The sequence below is a fragment of the Perca flavescens genome, chromosome 1 (assembly GCF_004354835.1).
Source record: "Perca flavescens isolate YP-PL-M2 chromosome 1, PFLA_1.0, whole genome shotgun sequence".
NCBI lineage: Eukaryota > Metazoa > Chordata > Actinopteri > Perciformes > Percidae > Perca > Perca flavescens.
Genome location: NC_041331.1, coordinates 7,457,951 through 7,477,852, shown reverse-complemented (window position 1 = coordinate 7,477,852; position 19,902 = coordinate 7,457,951). Strand labels below are relative to the sequence as shown.

Genomic DNA, 19,902 nt, shown 5'->3' with positions numbered 1-19,902 from the left:
ATACCGGAATATCCCACGTCTTAATCAGGAAATGCTATATTTGGAAAAAGGCCTTGTTCGAAATAGTTTAATTTAGTATATTAGTTGAACATGTGGTGGACAGTCCCCCTTAATTCACTGTACAGTAAAAGGAGCAGCTTTAGCCTCTACAGCTAATTTCCAGATGTAGTCCCCGGCCAGCTGACAATAGGCATCCTAAAATACAATGGTTAACATACACTCACCTAAAGGATTATTAGGAACACCCTACTAATACCGTGTTTGACCCCGTTTTGCCTTCAGAACTGCCTTAATTCTTTGTGGCATTGATTTAACAAGGTTCTGGAAGCATTCTTTAGAAATGTGCCCATATTGATAGGATAGAATCTTGCAGTTGATGGAGATTGGTGGGATGCGCATCCAGGGCAAGAAGCTCCCGTTCCACCACATCCCAAAGATGTTCCATTGGGTAACCCCTAGAAATGGTTGTGTGTGAAAATCCCAATAATTGAGCAGATTGTGAAATACTCAGACCAGCCCATCTGGCACCAACAACCATGTCACGCTCAAAGTTGCTTAGGTCACCTTTTGTTCCCATTCTGACATTCAGTTTGGAGTTCAGGAGATTGTCTAGACCTTAACGACACCCCTAAATGCATTGAAACAGCTGCCATGTGATTGGTTGATTAGATAATTGCATTAACGAGAAATCTTGCAGGTCTTCCTAATAATCCTTTAGGTGAGTGTAAATACTGCTGAATTAGGGTACTGGTCCAATTACGGCATTGATTTGATGTTTTTGTCAATTAAATGTATTTAACATATTCTTAAGGTCGTTGAATGTAAAATGTAATATTTAATATTGTAATATGTAATGCAGCTAGACGATGGTGATTAAAGCAATCTCGTACAATAGTAAATCTGTTAAGCAATGATGAATAATGTCCACAACCAATTCCAACACAATTGTTTATTGAACTTGATCATTTACCATCCAGTGTAACACCACATTATGTAATGAAACATCAAAATGTAATACGTTTACTTCATTATGTAATAATCTGCTGCCTTTTGTAATAAAAAGTAAAGATAAGACGAGCATTTCAAATATTTGATGTGAAATAGGCTATATTTATTACTTTTTGGTGTTTTTCTTCATATGCCTTTCAAAGCCAGTAGAGGAAAAAAAATACACTTTGGTTGTTTGTTACATAATGCACCATATTATTACATTTTCGTGAAAAAAAATTAATAAAAGTGCAACCCTTTTGCCATTATGTAATACCTTATTACAAAATGCGGAGACATTTGTTACATATTGGGTTCAGGTTTTTTATAACAAAATGCCGCAGATTATTACATATTGCGGGTGTTACTACATAATGAAGTGAAATTTTAATACATTTTTAAATTTTATTACATAATTTGTTATTACATAATGCGTTGTTACAATGCCATTTGATTGGTCAGTATTTATTACTGCCCATGCAATCTTATATTAGCCTTAAAAACTAAGGAAAACAATCAGATTTCTAAAAAAGATAACTTTGGTATACAGAATTTATTCTTTAATATTTATCATTCACCCAAATCAATCAAGACTCCCAAATATGTGTTTTCGCAAAAATGTATTCTGTCACACAAGAAATCATCCCTGACTGTTGAATGAACAACAGGACTGTGAAGGAGGTATCTTTGAAATGAGAGAGACTTCTACATTCGGACTGGCCGTCTGTCCCTTTGTCATGTGATGGAAGAGCCCGGTCCGTGGTGAACAGGAAGTGTCCATGGTGAACAGGAAGTGTCTGCAGTGTCCCTGCTGGAGCTTTCTTCTATCTGGTTTTCTTCTCTACTTGTTCTTGCCGAGTGTTCTCTGCTTCTCTGCGTGCTCGACTATCTTCTCCTCCACGTAGAGGCCTTTGCGGCGGCGGACAGCGTTCATGTATTTCAGGGCCTGGTTTGCAGAGTCGGCTTTCTCCCCGAAGTGCAGGTATTCTTCCTCTGTGGTGGGAACCCAGCATGGGTCGCTGCTGATCACCTGGGGCACAGACAGGAGCACAGGCATGGAAATGGGATGGTCAGTGATAGTATGAGACAACATTCCACATACTGAGACAGAGCGCATCAGGTCACACTCTGAAAGCCACTCTTCATTGACTTGTATTGCATGAACTGTTCCAAGTCGACAATTCTGTCTGCTAGCAAATATAAGTTTTTATAAGTTGCGACCCGAAAAACTGAGCTTTTTGTAAACAGACGTGAAGAATCATCAGGGAGGATAGAGGACTGTGGGATCCTGACACACACAAAATGTCTGACGTTACAGTTTGCAGCAAGCATTTTGTTACCAAGTCAAATATCCAAATGGCAGTTTAAGGCTAACTATATGTCTGTAAGTTAAGCTAACACACGTAATGTCAGACATAACGTTTTGCACGCACGCACACACACGGATGGGTGAAGTCCAGACAAACACTCATAATGCTGTAAAGTGATGCGTGACATGCACCCACCACGTGCAAACACACACACACACACACACACACACACACACACACACACACACATTACAGTAGCAGCACAGGAAGCAGGGTCCTGCACCTGGCTCTGGTTACACTGGGACAGATGGCAGAGTGCGACCTCCAATAACTGGCGGATTACAGTAGACAACACGCACGCACTCACGCGCTCACACAGGGATCCAGTGAGGGGTGAGGAGGGGTGAGGAGGGATGGGGAATCCTGCAGCGGTGCTTAACTGACTGGCTCTGGCTGGATTCATGTTGGTGTATGGCTGGTAACCTTACAGCAGTTCTGCTGCTGAGTTAGTGTGAAGGAGTAAGAAATATATGCAGCAACCAGTTCCAAAAAGAGGCCTGGAGCACACAAGAGTCAGCTCGGTTAAAGAAAAAAATATGTTATTTTACAATTTATCTTATTGACATCATTTTGGCCTCTATGGGCTGTGGATGCAGTATAACACTGTAGTTATTAGGGTTGAGGTTCTGAATCAATTGAGGTACCACTAATCAGTTTTTTTTATTATTTTGTTTTTAGCCATTTTAAGCCTTAATTAGCGAGACTCAGTAAAGAGATGACAGGAAATGAGGAGAAAGAGCAATGGGGAACAACATGCAGTTAAAGCATTAGTGCGTAACTTTTTGATATTAATAAACGTCCGTTACATTCAAGCCATTGCCAAATTAATTGCTACAAAGCTAATTAAGACTATCAGCTCCACACAACTCTCTCTGTATTTCTCAGTATGACTATGTTCAGGAGATTGTGTCGTCAGGCGACTATCCCGCGCAGAAACTCGAGTGAAGATAATTACCTCTTCTGAAGAGTCCATCATGTTTTTTTAATCGTCCTCCTCAATTTGCTGATGATGGCTATGAGGTGCGGCTGAAAATCTTACTATTAATGCCTACCAGACAGTAGAAGACTCTGAACAGACTTTGAAAAGACTAAAGTCTGACACCATCTCACATCTAAAGACAACCATCTCACATCTAACGTTAAAGACTGTTGTAATATGTAAAGACTGGAGATCTTACAGGGTCACACATTGCAAAACCACGACTAGATTTGTTTTGAAAAATGTAACCAAGCTAGCTAGCTACTGCTAGCTGGTAATTTGAGGGAAAGTCTGCCGTACATGCAGATGAGATCTGCCGGTAGAACTTCTGTTGGATGACGGCCTTCAGAAGGGTTGAACTGTTTACCCGGACACAGAAATCTGCTAACACGGCGGCGGTCTACTGACGCTAGCGCGGACCTAAACACAGAAAACGTTATAGCCAAGGTCTTGGAAAAGCAACAAAATGTGCTTGAATCAGTGGTCGCAGTGAAGGAAGCGCTAGCAGAAACTGACACCTCGCTGTAACACATCAGGACAGAGCTTGAGAGGCAGGGAGCTACAATACGTTACCGTTACCAGTTTTTTGGCCCGCTCATGCATTCGCCAGTGTGTTAATAATCTCTTCATTGCTGAAAATTGCTGACACTAGATTTCTTGCTGATTTGCTCATAGTGTCACACTTCGGTTAGGATTAATCACAACGAAAACACAAGATGGCAGCAGACAATGACGTCAGAGTCGAATTAAACTTTCATTCAATGTATTCAGACATTCATTCAATATATTTGGACTTTCATTTAATATCTCCAGACTTTCATTCAATATATTCAAGGTTCATTCCATATATTCAAACTTTCATTTCATATATTCATATATATATATATATATATATATATATATATATATATATATATATATATATATATATATATATATATTCCATCTATTCTATATATACACTGTGTATATATATTCCATCTATATATATATATATATATATATATACACACACACACACACACACACACACACACACATACACTACTGGTCAAATGTTTTAGAACACCCCAATTTCTTTTGTTTTTTATTGAAATTTTCAAGTCCAATGAATAGCTTGAAATGGTACATAGGTAAGTGGTGAACTGCCTGAGGTTAAAAAAAAAAGTAAGTTCCAACTTGGTCTGGATTACTTACAACCCCCTCTGTTTGTATAAAAGTATTGTTGGAACACACTGTGGTACCGTACCCTCGTGAGCATTATTTGAACAGTATTGTACTGCAGAAAGTAGCGTGTTGCTATAAAAATGGTGGGAAAAAGGCAATTAACAATGGAAGAGAGACAGACCATCATAACACTTAAGAATGTTGGTCTTTCCTACAGAGAAATGGCAAAGAAAGTCAAGGTGTCAGTGAGTACAGTATTCTTCACCATCAAAAGGCACTTAGAAACTGGGGGAAACTCTGACAGGAAGAGGTCTGGCAGACCCAAAGCCACAACACAATCAGAAGACAAGTTTCTGAGAGTCAACAGCTTGCGTGATAGGCGGCTCACAGGACAACAGCTTCAAGCACAGATTAATAGTGGTCGTAATAAGCAAGTCTCAGTTTCAACTGTAAAGAGAAGACTTAGAGCTGCAGGTTTGATAAGTCGAGTTGCAGCAAGAAAGCCATTGCTAAGACGTCAGAATAAGAAAAAGATGCTTGCCTGGGCCAAGAAACATCATCAATGGACTATTGAAGACTGGAAGAAGGTGTTATGGACTGATTAATAAAAATATGAAATCTTCGGTTCATCACGCAGGATTTTTGTACGCCGTTGAGTAGGCGAAAGGATGGTTCCTCAGTGTGTGACATCAACTGTCAAACATGGAGGAGGAAGCGTGATGGTCTGGGGCTGTTTTGCTGGATCCAGGGTCGGTGATTTGTACAGAGTGAAAGGCACCCTGAACCAAAATGGCTACCACAGCATTTTGCAGCGCCATGCAGTACCCTCTGGTATGCGCCTAGTTGGTTAGGGGTTCATCCTACAGCAAGATAATGACCCAAAACATAAGTCCAAGCTATGCCAGAACTACCTTAGCAAAAAAGAACAAGATGGTAAGCTTAAAAACATGGAGTGGCCAGCACAGTCACCAGACTTAAACCCCATTGAGATGGTTTGGGATGAACTGGACAGAAAAGGGAAAGCAAAGCAACCTACAAGTGCCACATATTTATGGGAACTTCTGCAATAGAGTTGGGAAGAACTTTCTGAAGAATATTTGATTTCCATTGTAGAAAGAATGCCACGAGTGTTCAGCTGTTATATCTGTCAAAAGGGGCTACTTTGATGAGTCAAAAATTTAGAATACATTTTGGTTTATAAATTGATTGCATGATTTCCTTTTTAACGTAAATTGTTCATTTGTTCTATTCTTTCATTTCAGAGTACAATAAGACAATGAACTACATGAATTTCAATAAAAACCTGGAAAAATTGGGGTGTTCTAAAACTTTTGACCAGTAGTGTATATATTATATATATATTCAAATAACGTGCAATAATCAACAGTGCATATCAAACTGTACTGTAATGTACTACTTTTCATGTGTTATATGAGTGTCTCAACTGTGCACCTTACTATATCTATATCTATATATATATATATATATATATATATATATATATATATATATATATATATATATATATATATAAACATCTAAATACAGTATTATTTTACATTAGTAATAAGATGATTTTAAAAACAAACCTGCAGCACTATGATCATATAAAATGCTTATTTGAAGAGCATGACCAATGAGTTTTTCAGATTGATATCGATATAATTTGAAATTTCTTACATGAACACATGATTTACACATTGTTACAAACACAAGTTCAGTTACCTATCAGATGGATTATACATACAGATATAGCTGTGATAAGCTAATATCTGGGCAAAATATGAGCAATGCTGGTATAGGGCTCCGGCTCTGTGTATTAACAGGCCTACAAAATTCAACAATACTTCTTACACACAAGCATCTCTTCACACACACAAACACATACAGTAGTTATACTGTCAGACAGATGCTTTGGCTGATCAATACAACACTTATTCACACAATTCTCCAGTCTGCAGCTGAACAAAAGCTCCTTTCTGATGGAAATCTAATGTAAACGTCCCCACAGGAGCCACTAACCCTCCAGTTACACAACAATACAACGCTCAAAATCTTCTCTCTCTGCCTCTACGCTCATTCATATGTTAATCCAATATCCTGGCCATATTAAATCGCTGTCAGGAAGACTGTTGACATCTGCACTAAGCAGCAGGCGAGTCCTGAAGCTGAGTGGGTCAGGGGACAGTGGGGGGCTCAGGAGCAAGTCTTTGTGAGGACGCATCAGCACACAAATCAGACAGACAACTTTTAATGAGGCAAAGACAATGGCTGCAAAACAATGTGCTGGGGGGGGGCAGCATGTGTGATGCAAGGTGCTGCGAGACGGCGGGGGTTCAAATGATGACAAGAAGGTCATGGTGCCCATGAAAAGGGCCTATAGCTTACTACAGCCTCTCTGGCAACAGTTCACTCAGTATATAAACACTTATAATCTCAATATGGCCAGGGGCAATAATTAAAGCTTTGCCATTTTCAGCTTTTGGTCCAAATACTTTATTTTGTCTGTCACGTGAAATCAAGTTACCCTGTTCATTATTTCAATTATTTTTAACTTACTTTATTAATCAACTTTTGTTTTTGTAACAACCCAACTCTAGGGCTGCACGATATGAGGAAATAACGTTGCGATTGCGTTATGATTCACGGTATTGGAGGGAATGATGATTAGTGTATCATTATTCTTTTTCATTACATTTCTTCTTTTAAATTAAAAACATTTAAACGATTTTTGCGAGGATTTGTACCAAACAAAGATTGTTTTTGGACAACTCTGCAGCACCGCAATACTTCATTCAGAGTGGGTTGATTTGGTAGATTTTGCCTTAAACAAATATTGCTATTTGGAAATTGCACTAGTCCATACTGCGATTTCTAAAAAAGCGCGATTAATTGTGCAACCCTACCCAACTCCCGACCCAACTACCTACGGACTGAGCTACTGCCACCCCCAATTTATTGCAGTGAGTGTAACTCCAGGAACAGAGCTTGATTACTGTTAATATTTGGAGATGCTGTTTGCATGGGTACAGCAGTTTGGATTCTTTCACAAACTCTCACAGTGAGAGAAAACCCTCATCAAACGCTCTCATCTTCTATCTGTGCACACATGAAATCAGCAAATGTAAAATCAGATGACAAGGCAACCTTACATTTAGATATCTAATTATGTGCCCCCTTTTCCTTTAATTCATTAATCATTTATTATGATATAATCATCATTATCTTCATCCTTTATATTTGTCTTGTTCCTTTCTGATGTGTCAGTATTTATTAGTATTTTTTATTTACTTTGTTGCATACTTTTAGTGCTCCTTTATGTAAATATATATTTTATAAATTTATGTCTGCAACACTGGGCCCAATAAAATCGACAAAAGAGATCTGTCCAAAGATGTGTAGCTACGTTTTAAAGAGGTAGGATCTACTGCAGGGCTTTTCTACTGGATTGCATGGATTGTTTCTATGTTCGCTGAGTGTTGAGTTGTGTTCTGGGCTTGACATGAATTTTTTTGCTCACCAGCCACTGTGGCTAGTTGTTTTCCAAAAGCTACTAGCAGGGTTCGTACGGTCATGAAACACTTGGAAAAGTCATGGAATTTCAAAATAGCAATTTCCAGGCCTGGAGAAGTTTTGGAAAATAAATAAATACAGAACGTTTTGGAAAAGGCATGGAACTTTTCTTCACAAATTCGGTATAATATAGTGTATAATATATAATAAAAAATCTATATTTTAATGTTCGGGCAGTCACGTCACTTGTCATTATGTTGTTCTCTGCTTGGGGTAAGTCAGTCTCCGACTCGAGTTGAGTTGATTTTGTGAAATGTAAATTAGCACAATGCCAGGAAAATGCCGTTGTAACAATGTATGGCTTCACTAATACAAATACAAGACATGGCTCGAGAAAGACCAGGACCCAGGGCGTGCAAAATGTTAATGCTATTGCGCTTTTAAAAACATCAGAAACCTCTGACAATATTTTTGCTGCTGACAGACTTACTTATAAAAGCACATTAAAACCAATAGTAATGGTACAAAAAAGAACTATTTGACTAATTCATAAAGTTGGGTTTTTGGACCACACAAATTCATGAAGTTTTATGACATTGTTGAGTTCCAATCGATACAGATGCTATATAAAGCAAGGCACAAATTGTTACCAAGCCAAAGTGCATAGTTGATTTAAAATCTTAGTTGCAAAATCTTGTAGTTTCTCTGTGATACTGCTGCCTTTGAAGTTAATGTGTGTTACTGGACACTTTTATTTACTTATTTATATTTCAAATATCGTTGCCTCCCAGTAATTTGTCAATTAGGACTAGATAATGGAATTCTCAGGGTTTGACAGATTTTATTCTGTAAACGTCTTACTGGTGTCAGTGTTGAACACATGTTTATTTTGTATCAAACCATACAGTTTGTCATTAATTTTAGGATGTATTTTTATATTCTTATTTCATGTATAGACAGACCTTTCAGAGAACGTATGGTCATGAAAATGTACCTCAAAGGCATGGAAAAGTGATGGAAATGTATTGCTAAAAATGTGTATGAACCCTGTACAAGCCACTCAGCATTTTCACTAGCCGCAAATTTTTTTGGTTTCATTTGAATAAAATGTATTACAATTAACTTGAAGAACCAGATTAACAACCCTTTTAAATTTAAATGAGCACTGAAAACACCGAAATCAAGACTACGTAAAATGTATCACTGCAGTCATCAAATATTCAGCTCTGATAATGTGTGCAAAGCTCCTTTTTGTATGAAAACATGCAACCGAATAAGACATAAAAAAAGAGTAGCTTCTTAATGCATAGGCTAGGTGGTGCAGGTTTTTTTTTGGTGGGTTGGCGGGTGCTAATGTCAAGCCCTGGTTGTGTTACTGTGAATGTGAAGTTTATGTGAATCATATGATATATTAATGTGATTCTGGGACTCACACTAACTAATCCAAGTTATTTATTAGGGTGTATGTAATGTACGTAAACAAGCTGACGTGACAGCCAGAAAGCAGTCATTTACACTGATAGATGTTCAACGCCATGGTTTGTAGTTTCTATGGTAACCAAAGCCATACATCAAACCTGACTATGATGTTAATGAAGCAGGTGGCAGTCAGTCTGACAGTAACCTGTCATGGTAGTTTTCTCACTTTAACCACCATCGTCAGCACAGCACAAGCAGAGTTTAAAATGTGACACATTTAAATCACAGTGAGGAGATTCGGACACGTGGCTGACATTCATCTATCTCTTTACAGACAACATGACCCATTACCCCAAATGACACTGTCCTTATGGCCTGCAGGACGCTGAGACGCGTGTGTGTGTGTGTGTGTGTGTGTGTGTGTTTGTGAGCGTGCTGCGGCTCAAGCAGCCAAGCGGCAGGTATAACGGTCTTGCGCACATGCTGTCTGTCACAGCTTTGATCCCAACTCCCCTGAGGGAACCATCTCATCAACCAGACGGCCTCAGTGACCTACAGCCCCACATAACAAGTGAGTGTGTGTGCGCACATGTGTGTATATGAATAATGGCTAATAGAGAAAATAGGCATCATGCCGACGGGGGAGCTCCAGGCAGCTCATAACGGCTAGTGTAGAAAATAGACCAGAAAATAGATTAGATAGGAGCTTTGCGCTGCTGTCTCAACAGCCCAACTGGGTAACATTATATATAATATATCATATCATATATCATATCATACGTAGGGTTGGGTACCGTTTGAATTTTTACGATTCTGATACCGAACCGGTACTTTTAAAACGATTCCGATTCCTAAACAGATTCTTGAAAAACTGAAAAATGACATCAAAGAAAGGCTCTTTTATAGAGTTTTTTTAAAATTGAAAAATATTTCAATTTAACAATATATTAACATTTCAAAGTACTTAAATATATAATAAGTAAACCTAAGTCACCTAACACACAACTACAATAATTTAACAAATAACAGTTACACTATTAACAAGTAACAACTAAATAAATTTTGAGTTGGTATGCCAACCAGCTTCAAACTTTAGCAGTTCTTTTGCAGAAAAATGACCATATTTGCCTTCTCTGGCACGATACGACACCTCTCCTGACTTATGGCATGTCCTGAACAGGAGAAAACTCTCTCAGATGGTGTCCATGAGGCCTCTACACACAGGTAGGAGTTTGAAAGGCAGAAAATTTGGGGAGGCTGTCCCGCTTCCCCCACCACCAGGCTACAGGGTCTTGTCCTGAACGATAGACTATCAGAGCAAGCAATATGTTTACTAGCGATGACGTGCAGTGAATGTAAATGTAGCCTACATTTACGGTAGCTAGCTAACGGTAGACTACAGAGAAAGTGTGATATTTTTATGTCCGTTTCGGAGCATGTACAAAAAGCCGTCTATCAGCAGTGATTGTAGAATGCATGTCGGAGAACAGGCGCGGACATGCGCTTCACACCGCGAGCGGGCACGTGCGCCACTTTATTTTTTTTAATTTATTTTTATTTGTGCTGTAATCAGGGCGTCATTGGAAAAGAGCTTGCTCTCAATGGCCCTCCCTGAATAAATCAATTTTACAATAATAATTTTCATGAAAGGTTATGTTGTCTTTGTTAATGTCAAGTTGTCATAACACAAACATCTCAAAGATCGTCAACTTAGCATGAAAAGTGTCATCATTTACCAAATGACACTTAATGACAACAGTCATGAACATTCACAAAGACTTCCTGATGTTCATGACAGTGTCATATCTTGGTTATGACAGTGTCATGTCTTGGTTATGACAGCGTCATGTCTTGGTTATGACAGCGTCAAGTCATGGTTATGACAGCGTCAAGTCATGGTTATGACAGTGTCACATCGGTCTTATGCACTCCCCTTCTAATAAAGTGTCACCATAGATAATAGTCACCTCCCAGTGGCTGAAGACCAGCTGTGGACTGGCCAATCCGCTGGTCCTCTTGCGGATCTCATCGGCAAATCCAAAGCTCTCGGCCACAGGCAGAACGGCCTTGATGATGAACATGTCCGTCCCTTCCTTCATCTCTTCATGGAGGACACGACCCTCTCGCTTCCCCAGTACGCCATATACTCGGCCTGGTATAGGAAGAGACGCAGGGTCAGGACACACCTGATATACACAGCAAAACACATACACACAGACACCCCTCATGTAGCTTAGAATATAGCCAGAAAACTTCAGAAACAAGTTTAATCTTTTTAGAAGTAGATTCTATCAACCTGGACACTGACTGAGTTGGAGAAATGTCTAATTAATAATAATAAAATCAATGCACTCAGTAGTCTCTGGGGAATGTAACTAGAGATGCATTAAGTAAGGGTTTATGCCCAACAAGGCGTCCATCATCAGGAATTAATGAACCATTAATTTATTTTTATTTTAATGCATTTTGCATTTAAAACAATAACTCTGTTTCCCCGGTAACACCTGAGGGTTTGACTAGTCTATTTCCACGATGTTCCACTTCATGTTGGCATTTTAAACTCCGGTGGACTTATGAGGACTATGGTTAACTGCTCCTCAGATCTCTGCAGGGTAAATCCAGACAGCTAGCTATCTGTCCAATCTGAGTTTTCTGTTGCACTACTAAAACAACTTTTGAACGTACATGTTCCACCAAAACAAATTCCTTCCCGAGGCTATTTTGCAACGACACTAGGGCAGGTGCTTACAAGATTGTGATTGGTTTAGAGAAATGCCAATAAACCACAGCATGTTTGTCTCCCCTCCCGGAATGCTGTGTGGACTAGCCAGACCCTCCTCCGCAGCGCTGTGGAGGTAGGGTCTGGCAATGCAAGACAAGGTTTGACTAATACCTTGACTAACCATTCCCATCGTATAAGGTTCTTATGCAATGCAAACGTTGTTCACTGCTCCAAGGAATAGGACGGACCTTAGATATGACTTTCCACGCTTAGCAGTGGGAGATATTTCTAGTCCGCTCTGCTCAGACAGCTACGAGCCAGAAAGCTAACGTTAGCAAGATCAAGTCAATAACATTGTTACGGGTGACAATCAGTAAATATAATCTGACAATGTGTTTAACAACAAGTCAAGCTACTGTAGCTCCAGCCATCCCATGGTCCCCAAAACAATAAAAAGATTTTCACGAACAAATGATCCTCCATGTGTACTGTCGGCTGCAGCCTGAAGTAGCGACCTGAAAAGTGAATGGGCTTGAGAGATGATCGCTTTGAGACAAATAGCGTTTTTCCATTACATGGTACCTGCTCGACTCGCCTCGACTCTACTCACCTCGACTCTACTCGACGCACTGTGCGTCCGCTTTCCATTGCAGATTTTAGTACCGCCTCAGCGTGGCTGGTCGTCATAGCGACTGCCGTGGGCGTGGCGTGGTAGCGTTGCATTTCCCCTGACTCATTTCCTGGTTCTCCTTCTCCGTAAACAACATGAAATCAATGAAATAGTTAACTTTTACTGCTCCAGATTTCCCACCATGGTCAGAAAGAGCAGAGGAGACACTCGACTACTCGCTCCGGAGCTAATCGCCGTCAGTCTCTCACTTCTCCCTCGCTCACCAGCTACACGCACACACACACACGCCGACTCGTCGCACACACCAGCGCACAATAAACATCAGGACACTTGTATGCTACGGAGAAAGCTCTCTCCGCAGGACCAAGAAAAACGTTGTTTCAAAAGCAGCTGGATGCAGCAAAAGAACACCGCTGGCTAAACTATTTAAAAATGCCGTCTGTCGCTAGCAATGCAGGGATCAGTGACGATTCTTTCCGACCAATCTGTAGCCTGCAGGGTTTCACGTCACCTTTTGGTATCGCCTCGGCTCGCTTGGAACCTTGACTGAGGTGGTACTAAAAAAAGTACCTGTTAGCAGGTACCAGGGACTTTTTTTCGTAATGGAAAACCAAAAAAGGCGAGTAGAGTCGAGGCGAGTCGAGCAGGTACCATGTAATGGAAAAGCGCCAAAAGTCAATTCAGAGCGGCAGTGTAACTTACTTCTTTTAGCTTGTGTGTTAGCGCCATCATGTGGTGTTCAGAGGATGAGGCTCTAAAGGACTACACTCAGTGTTGGCAATAACAGATATACATTTTGTTTTTTGTTTAATGTAGCGCATTGATTTAGAACGGTAGTTCATCAGTTTCACCAGAACTCGTTAGTAGGTGTCCTATATAACTTTTTAATGGACACCCTGCAGCCAATTTCACCCAGACCCTGGTATAATACTGTTTATAGACTCAAATCTGAGGATTTTCCCCCAAAATTAAAACTTGTTCCCAAAGGCCTCCTGTAACACATCAGAAAGAATGAGTTGCTTATCAGTTACTGACATGAATGGACCATTTAAAAATTAGGATTTTCCAATAAACCCAAACCAATGGTACAAAGCTCATTAAAGAAGCTAATCTTATCGGACAGAGGTAAGAATCAGCTTCAGCAGAGGTATCGGCCAGGTGGAGCTTAAAGTCAGGATATTTTTGGATATTTTTCAGTTAACGCTTCACTTAATCGGCCTGCTCTGATCGGCTGACAAAGCAATTCTTTGTGTAACGAGCTGCTGTGGCTACGAACAAGCCTGGAGATATTGTTTACCAACACGTTAAACGGCATTTCATGCCTCATTTTTATCTTAATGACTTTAGGGAGCGTTGTGGAGTGACAGAGTGACCTATTGTTCTAATGCTGACATTTACAGGACATCTTGTTCTTAAAATTGAGGGATGTGTGTGCTTGATTGAGAGGAATGACAGTCATTTGGTGGGATTCTTTCATCAGGTATGTATTAAGGTCCTAACTCTGTCTCTTGGGGTGCCTGGTGGTTAGGATTGCGCATTGCGAACCGGTTCAAAAATTACGATTCCAAAGGATTTTTTGGAATCGTTTGGTAAATTTGGTTTCAAATCCGATCATCAGTTCCATATTCAGTCTTGGTTTCTGTAGCGGCCTCCATACCTTCAGGCGCTTGTTATGTTGCAGCCCAGGAGCACTGGAAGCGGTGGCTTTATTTTCCGTTGAAAAAGTACGGTAAAACTGTAAATCCCCATTGAACCAAAATAACATTTTCAACCCGTCAAAGAATCTGAATCAAGGATGGATAAGAACTGTAATCGAAAGGAAGAATCGGAATTGGAATCAGAATTGTTCAAATGAAAACGATGCCCAACCCTACTCGTGGTTAAAATGCATTCCATGTAACTGCAAATGTACTCCGTTCAATTCAAGCTGCCTCTCAAAGAGCTACAGATGAGTTCTTCCTCTGCAAAGGAAAGTAAAGAATGTCCATACATCTCTTTAGGAGACTGTGACTGCTACAACGTGAACGACGAGGGTCAGTGGAGTGACATGGTTAGCTGAGGTAGTAGGAAAACCTACTGGCAAAAAATGCAAGCTTTACATTTTAAATCTTCTTGACATACATTGTTCGGTGTTATGTGCCATGGCTATATGGAGCCAGGGTGGAGACCGTTCTGGTCTGTCACCACAAAAACAATCCCATTCAATTCCACTGTTTTGGTTACCTTCCACAGCAGCTGGATTCTCGCACTATCATGAAATCAAGCGGGAATCGCAGGATCACATATCACGTGAAAATCCATCTCGTTAGGCTTTAGGTAAAAGCATTTGCGTCTGAAATGCAGCTGAACGAACCAATCACCCGGATTTTGCACTGGGTCACAGCACCTCCGGGACGCAGCGCAGATGCGCCCGGTGGAAAATAGAGGTCAGTGTCCGGCGAGGAGCTTCTAGCAGCTACAGCTGTGGTTTAGCTGTGTGTGACGGCCACGGTGGTTCGTTCAAAACAACAATGGCGGATGAAAAAGACAGACAGTTTATATATATAAGTGCATGCCCTTTTCCAAACAGTTTTCAATGACAGCTTTCCAGATGGTTCTGTGTTAACGAACCATTTGGCTCATCAGGTTAGTATTTTGGTGTGGAGGCATACGACAGATATCTCAAAACCTGGACAAATAAAACCCTAACTATTTAAATGAATAAATACCAGGGAAGATACAATATCATTCATAATTACTATTTAATATAGTAATTAGCTGTAATTATAATTACTGTGTGGCAGAAATTGGTTGACAGTGCAGTCTTACCCAGCACCTCAGCAGTGGCCATTATCTCGCAGGTATACATGGCAGCCATGAGCCTCTGGGGCTGAGCCTGGAAGGCGTGGCGGCAGGCCTCCTTCATGGCGGCGATCAGCTGACCGGAGACCGGCCCGTAGCAGTCTGCAGAGGCCGCCTGCGGCCTGCGCCTGGCCTGGCACGGCCCCGCTGTCCATGTCTCACTGCTTCCTTCCACTCTGCTGTCTGTTAAAGCCCCATGGGATATGGAGTCCTCCTCCAACGAGTCCTGATGCTGTGGCAGGGCTGCAGACGACTGGATCTCCCACCTCTCCACAGCAAAGCACACTCCCATCAGGGGCTCCTCACACATGGGCCCTGACAGAGTTGCCAGCTGGAAGCCGCTGACGATGCTGTTGTCCAAGTCTCGCATACTGGCGGCCTGAGCTCCGGCCTCGCCAGCTTGGTCTCCCCTGCCCAGACACTGCCACAGCGAGGGCCGCTGGTAGCCCTCCACAAGGTTCAGCAGGATGTTGGGACCATATCTGAAAAAAACAGCAACATGGTCAATCACAGTAATGTAAGGTAATACAAATCATTCATTTGTGTTCATAGAAACCCCATGCAGTACAGCTTCACTCTGGAGGACTTTCTTAGGACAACAAATCATTTAAGCCAACACTAGTGCTTATTTACTACAATGTAGAATGTAGAAATACTACACTTCTACATTTACTTATCAGCTGCAATAATTGAGATAGTTTGGCCACTTAAACCAAGATTATTATAGTTTTGAATGTATTAATTAATAAATAAATAATTAATTTTATTTTTGACTTTTGAATTATATTTTAGTTAATTTCAGTTTTAGTTAGTTTTCAAGGTGTGTCTGCTAGTTTTAGTTTAGTTTTAGTTTTTATATATTTCATTTTAGTTTGGTTCTGTCAGGGCCAGGTATTTTTAAGCTTTTATTCAATTAGTTTTAGTTTACTAAAAATATTTTTCACTGCTTATTTTCGTTTTAGTTCACTTTGGATACCAGCCAAACTTAGCCCCGCCCACAACATTTGAGGTCGGGAAGTTCGGTCTGGACTTGATCCGTTGTGGAGCAACTATGCTCGAACCAGAACTGTTCGGACCAATCAAACTGTCAGGGCGGGCTTTATACAATGATGGACAGATGATCAACAGTAACGTAATCAACCACGTCACCAAAGAGCGCTTGGGTTCAATTTGTTCTGCCGCTGGAGAACTGAGATGTGTAGATTCCGCCGTTGCATCTGTTATAGAAGATATCGACAGCGCATTAATTTTAAAAGAGGAACAGAGAACCGCAATCACGTATGTATACACATTGCCACACCTGTCCGCACGACACGAAAACCGCCGCCTCTGCCTTTGCTCTGTCGAAGCCTGCCTTTGACTTGCAGCTTCTGTGATGTCTGTTTCCGTTGCTCTGATTGGTTGTAGGTCTATCCAATTGAGTGCAGAGGCATTTTCTTTCCTGGTTCGGTTGAAACACGCTCCATAATCATAGCCCAATGGAGCGGTATCAGACTCATATTCTGACTAGAATCTGAGTATGACGATGTCAGGCTATATAATAACCCTACTCTAAACACACCAATGACATATGGTCACCATATAAAGTTGGTTTCTGGTTAAGAGGGTTTCTTATTTAACCCTCCAGCATATTCATGTTTGTGTCCACCTGATGAATGCAAGTCCAATATTCACTCTCTTTTAGCTCTGTTTTGGTCTCCACCACCTCCTGAGTGAAATATCTGTCTCTTAGCTGCTAAATGCTCCGTGATGTTCACCAGCTAGTCTCTAACTGTGTCCGTCTGCTGTTTGCTGCTGGGCAGGTAGTGTACTGTGGCTTTATCTGAACTTTTTTTACTGAAACAGCTGCCTGCTGCTGGAAACCATTTGATGAGAGCCGTGGGACTGAACCAAAACAGTAAAGTTGTGGGCCATGCTAAAACTCTCCTTAGAGTTGAGGGGAACTAGCCTAGAAATCTAGACGCACCCTAGCGGCAGCAAATTTAATTTGCAGCCAGGGGGGTCTAGGCACTCTCCGTTGACTTGCGAGCTGGAAAAAACAAACTCTAGTCAGGCCAATCACATTGTGTATAGAGTCGATGGGCGGGCTTATGGCTGCTGCTGCTGGGAACAGCGGTCTTCTGGAAGACTTGGAGTTAAGCTTTTCTTTGAGAAAACAACAAAGAACGGCACTGAAATCATTCTTAAAAAAGGAAGATGTGTTACGGATACGGCCAAATCTATTAATTAATCTATCAACTAGCTTTGCTACCTTCTTCGTTGCTCTTCGTTTATCCCGCCCCTCGGATTGAGCCTTGTCAATGGTGAGTTTCCAGACCAAACATCTTGATGTGGCTCTGGCTTGTCAGGCTACATGAGTTTATTTATCAAAGTTTATCTTTTAAATGAAGTATGAAATTCCATCTTTCTATTTTGTGTGTTTCCATGCTGAGCTGCGAGGGAGGAAAATTTGGAAGATAGCTACTAAACCTGACTAACTCTAACCTTAAGCCTAATAAAAGCTTCAGCTAAATGTTGGTATGTTTTTTGGCACAGAACGAGGACTTTGTCTCCCATCACTGGAAGAGCATATTAAGTTTGCATTAACATGAAACTGCATCAATTGCACTTAAAACAGCAGTAGAAGAGAAAATAGGGAGACTTTTAAATAAACTAGAATGAAATATGTTAATAAAGCAAATTAGGATTAACGGCCTGTTTCAAATACAGGCCTGGTTCCTGGTTCTTTAGTTGAGGTAAATAAATACCAGAATTCCTTTAGGACAAGGACTGCTCTCTTCTTCCTGGTCTTATCATCATCAACATCAATATATGTTCCATGTGAGCCCAAACAGAATACTTTTTGCCTCCCCTGATCCCCATGTCCTGTGACTCTGCTTTAAATGTATAAATGATATAAATTTGAATAATGTCCGTGTCAGACCTGCGAGGGCCAAAGGCCCAGATATGCTCCACAGCGTTCCTCCACTTCCTCCCCTGCAGCAGGCTCTCCAGCTGGGCCTTGAGTCCAGCAATGGCCTCCAGGGTTCTGGGGCTGACCTCCAGACTCTTCCCCTCCCTCAGGGACATGTTCACCTGTTCCAGAGTCCGAATCAGCTCCGTGCTGCTCTCCAACAGACAGGTCACCTCTGAAAAAAAACAAATCATTCCGTTTCATGGAAGAGTGAAATTATGACACTTTGTTTATAGTTTCATTCATTGCAGAAAATCTGTTTTTACAAATCACATCTAGTATTTGTGTACTGTACGTGAGCGGCCTGCTGGTTTTCCTACGTTCCTACATACCTACGTATGCATATGGGGTATGACTTTGGGGCCTAGTTATAAAAAAATGCAGCAGTAATAAAACATGAAAACCATCACAGAGGTGCTGATAACAATTTGATAAGATTTATTTTATATAGAACTTTCCAAAACCACCTATGTAAAAATAAATGGGATATTGACATGGGAGGGTGTGTAGCCGCAGACACAGCACCCCCTCCTCTCTGCTTCTCTTCATAGTTGTCGGATTCATCTACCAACCCTTTGTAAGCTGGCTCAGGTTTGCATTGGAACAGCTAAAAATTATGCTGTTGTAGTTTTAGACTGCCGGGGGACTTCCTTTGATACACTGTGCTCCTCTCTCTTTCCATCTGAGGGCATTCATGTCCCAGTAATTCTTTTTACTAACTTAGCTCCGGGGAGATTTCCTTGAATTGGGGTGGCACCTGAATTGTGGTTGCAGCTGCTGGCGTGGTCCTGCTTGACGCCCTGCTACGCCCTGCACTGCAACTACTATTTATAGTTATAGTTCTATTATCTTAATTCATATCACAAATTCATCATACCAACTGCTATAATTATTACGAATCATATTTCTCTATATCTGTCTTCCCAACTGGTGGTGGCAGATGGCCACCCACCAAGAGCGTGGTTCTGTTAGAGGTTTCTACCTGTAAAAAGGAAGTTTTATTTCGCCACTGTCGCACCAAATGCTATCTATTGGGGGGAATTGTTGGGTCTTTGTAAATTATAACCCACACACGCCTCTGCAGTAAATGCCATCTTTTGTGTGTTCCAGGCTGATTGTGGGGGATCCACCTCCTGAAATGTTTTAGCATTAAACACTTCCTGCATTCTGGTGAATTTGTATGCACCTATTTCTACCCTTTTCTGAATCAATATGCTGTAAATATCTTTATGTAAAGGGAAAAAGATTACAATCCAAATATAAAAACATAATGGAATATATTGCAGTATGGGTCTCAGGCTTTCTGTATTGCATTCATCT

The 19,902-nt window shown here is 40.8% G+C and overlaps 1 protein-coding gene across 2 annotated transcripts in view; it reads right to left on the bottom strand.

Annotated features, from left to right (window-relative positions):
• Positions 1 to 934: 934 nt before the first annotated feature.
• Positions 935 to 19,902, bottom strand: part of efl1 (elongation factor like GTPase 1) — a 122,250-nt gene continuing 103,282 nt past the window's right edge. For both annotated transcript variants that reach the window (XM_028583511.1, XM_028583520.1), the window contains exons 20-23: positions 18,553 to 18,757; positions 15,597 to 16,111; positions 11,403 to 11,587; positions 935 to 2,017 (exon numbers count right to left, since the gene is read on the bottom strand). In XM_028583511.1, coding sequence (XP_028439312.1) covers positions 1,829 to 2,017; positions 11,403 to 11,587; positions 15,597 to 16,111; positions 18,553 to 18,757 — 1,094 coding nt within the window. In that variant the 3' untranslated portion in view covers positions 935 to 1,828. The remainder of the gene's footprint in view (positions 2,018 to 11,402; positions 11,588 to 15,596; positions 16,112 to 18,552; positions 18,758 to 19,902) is intronic.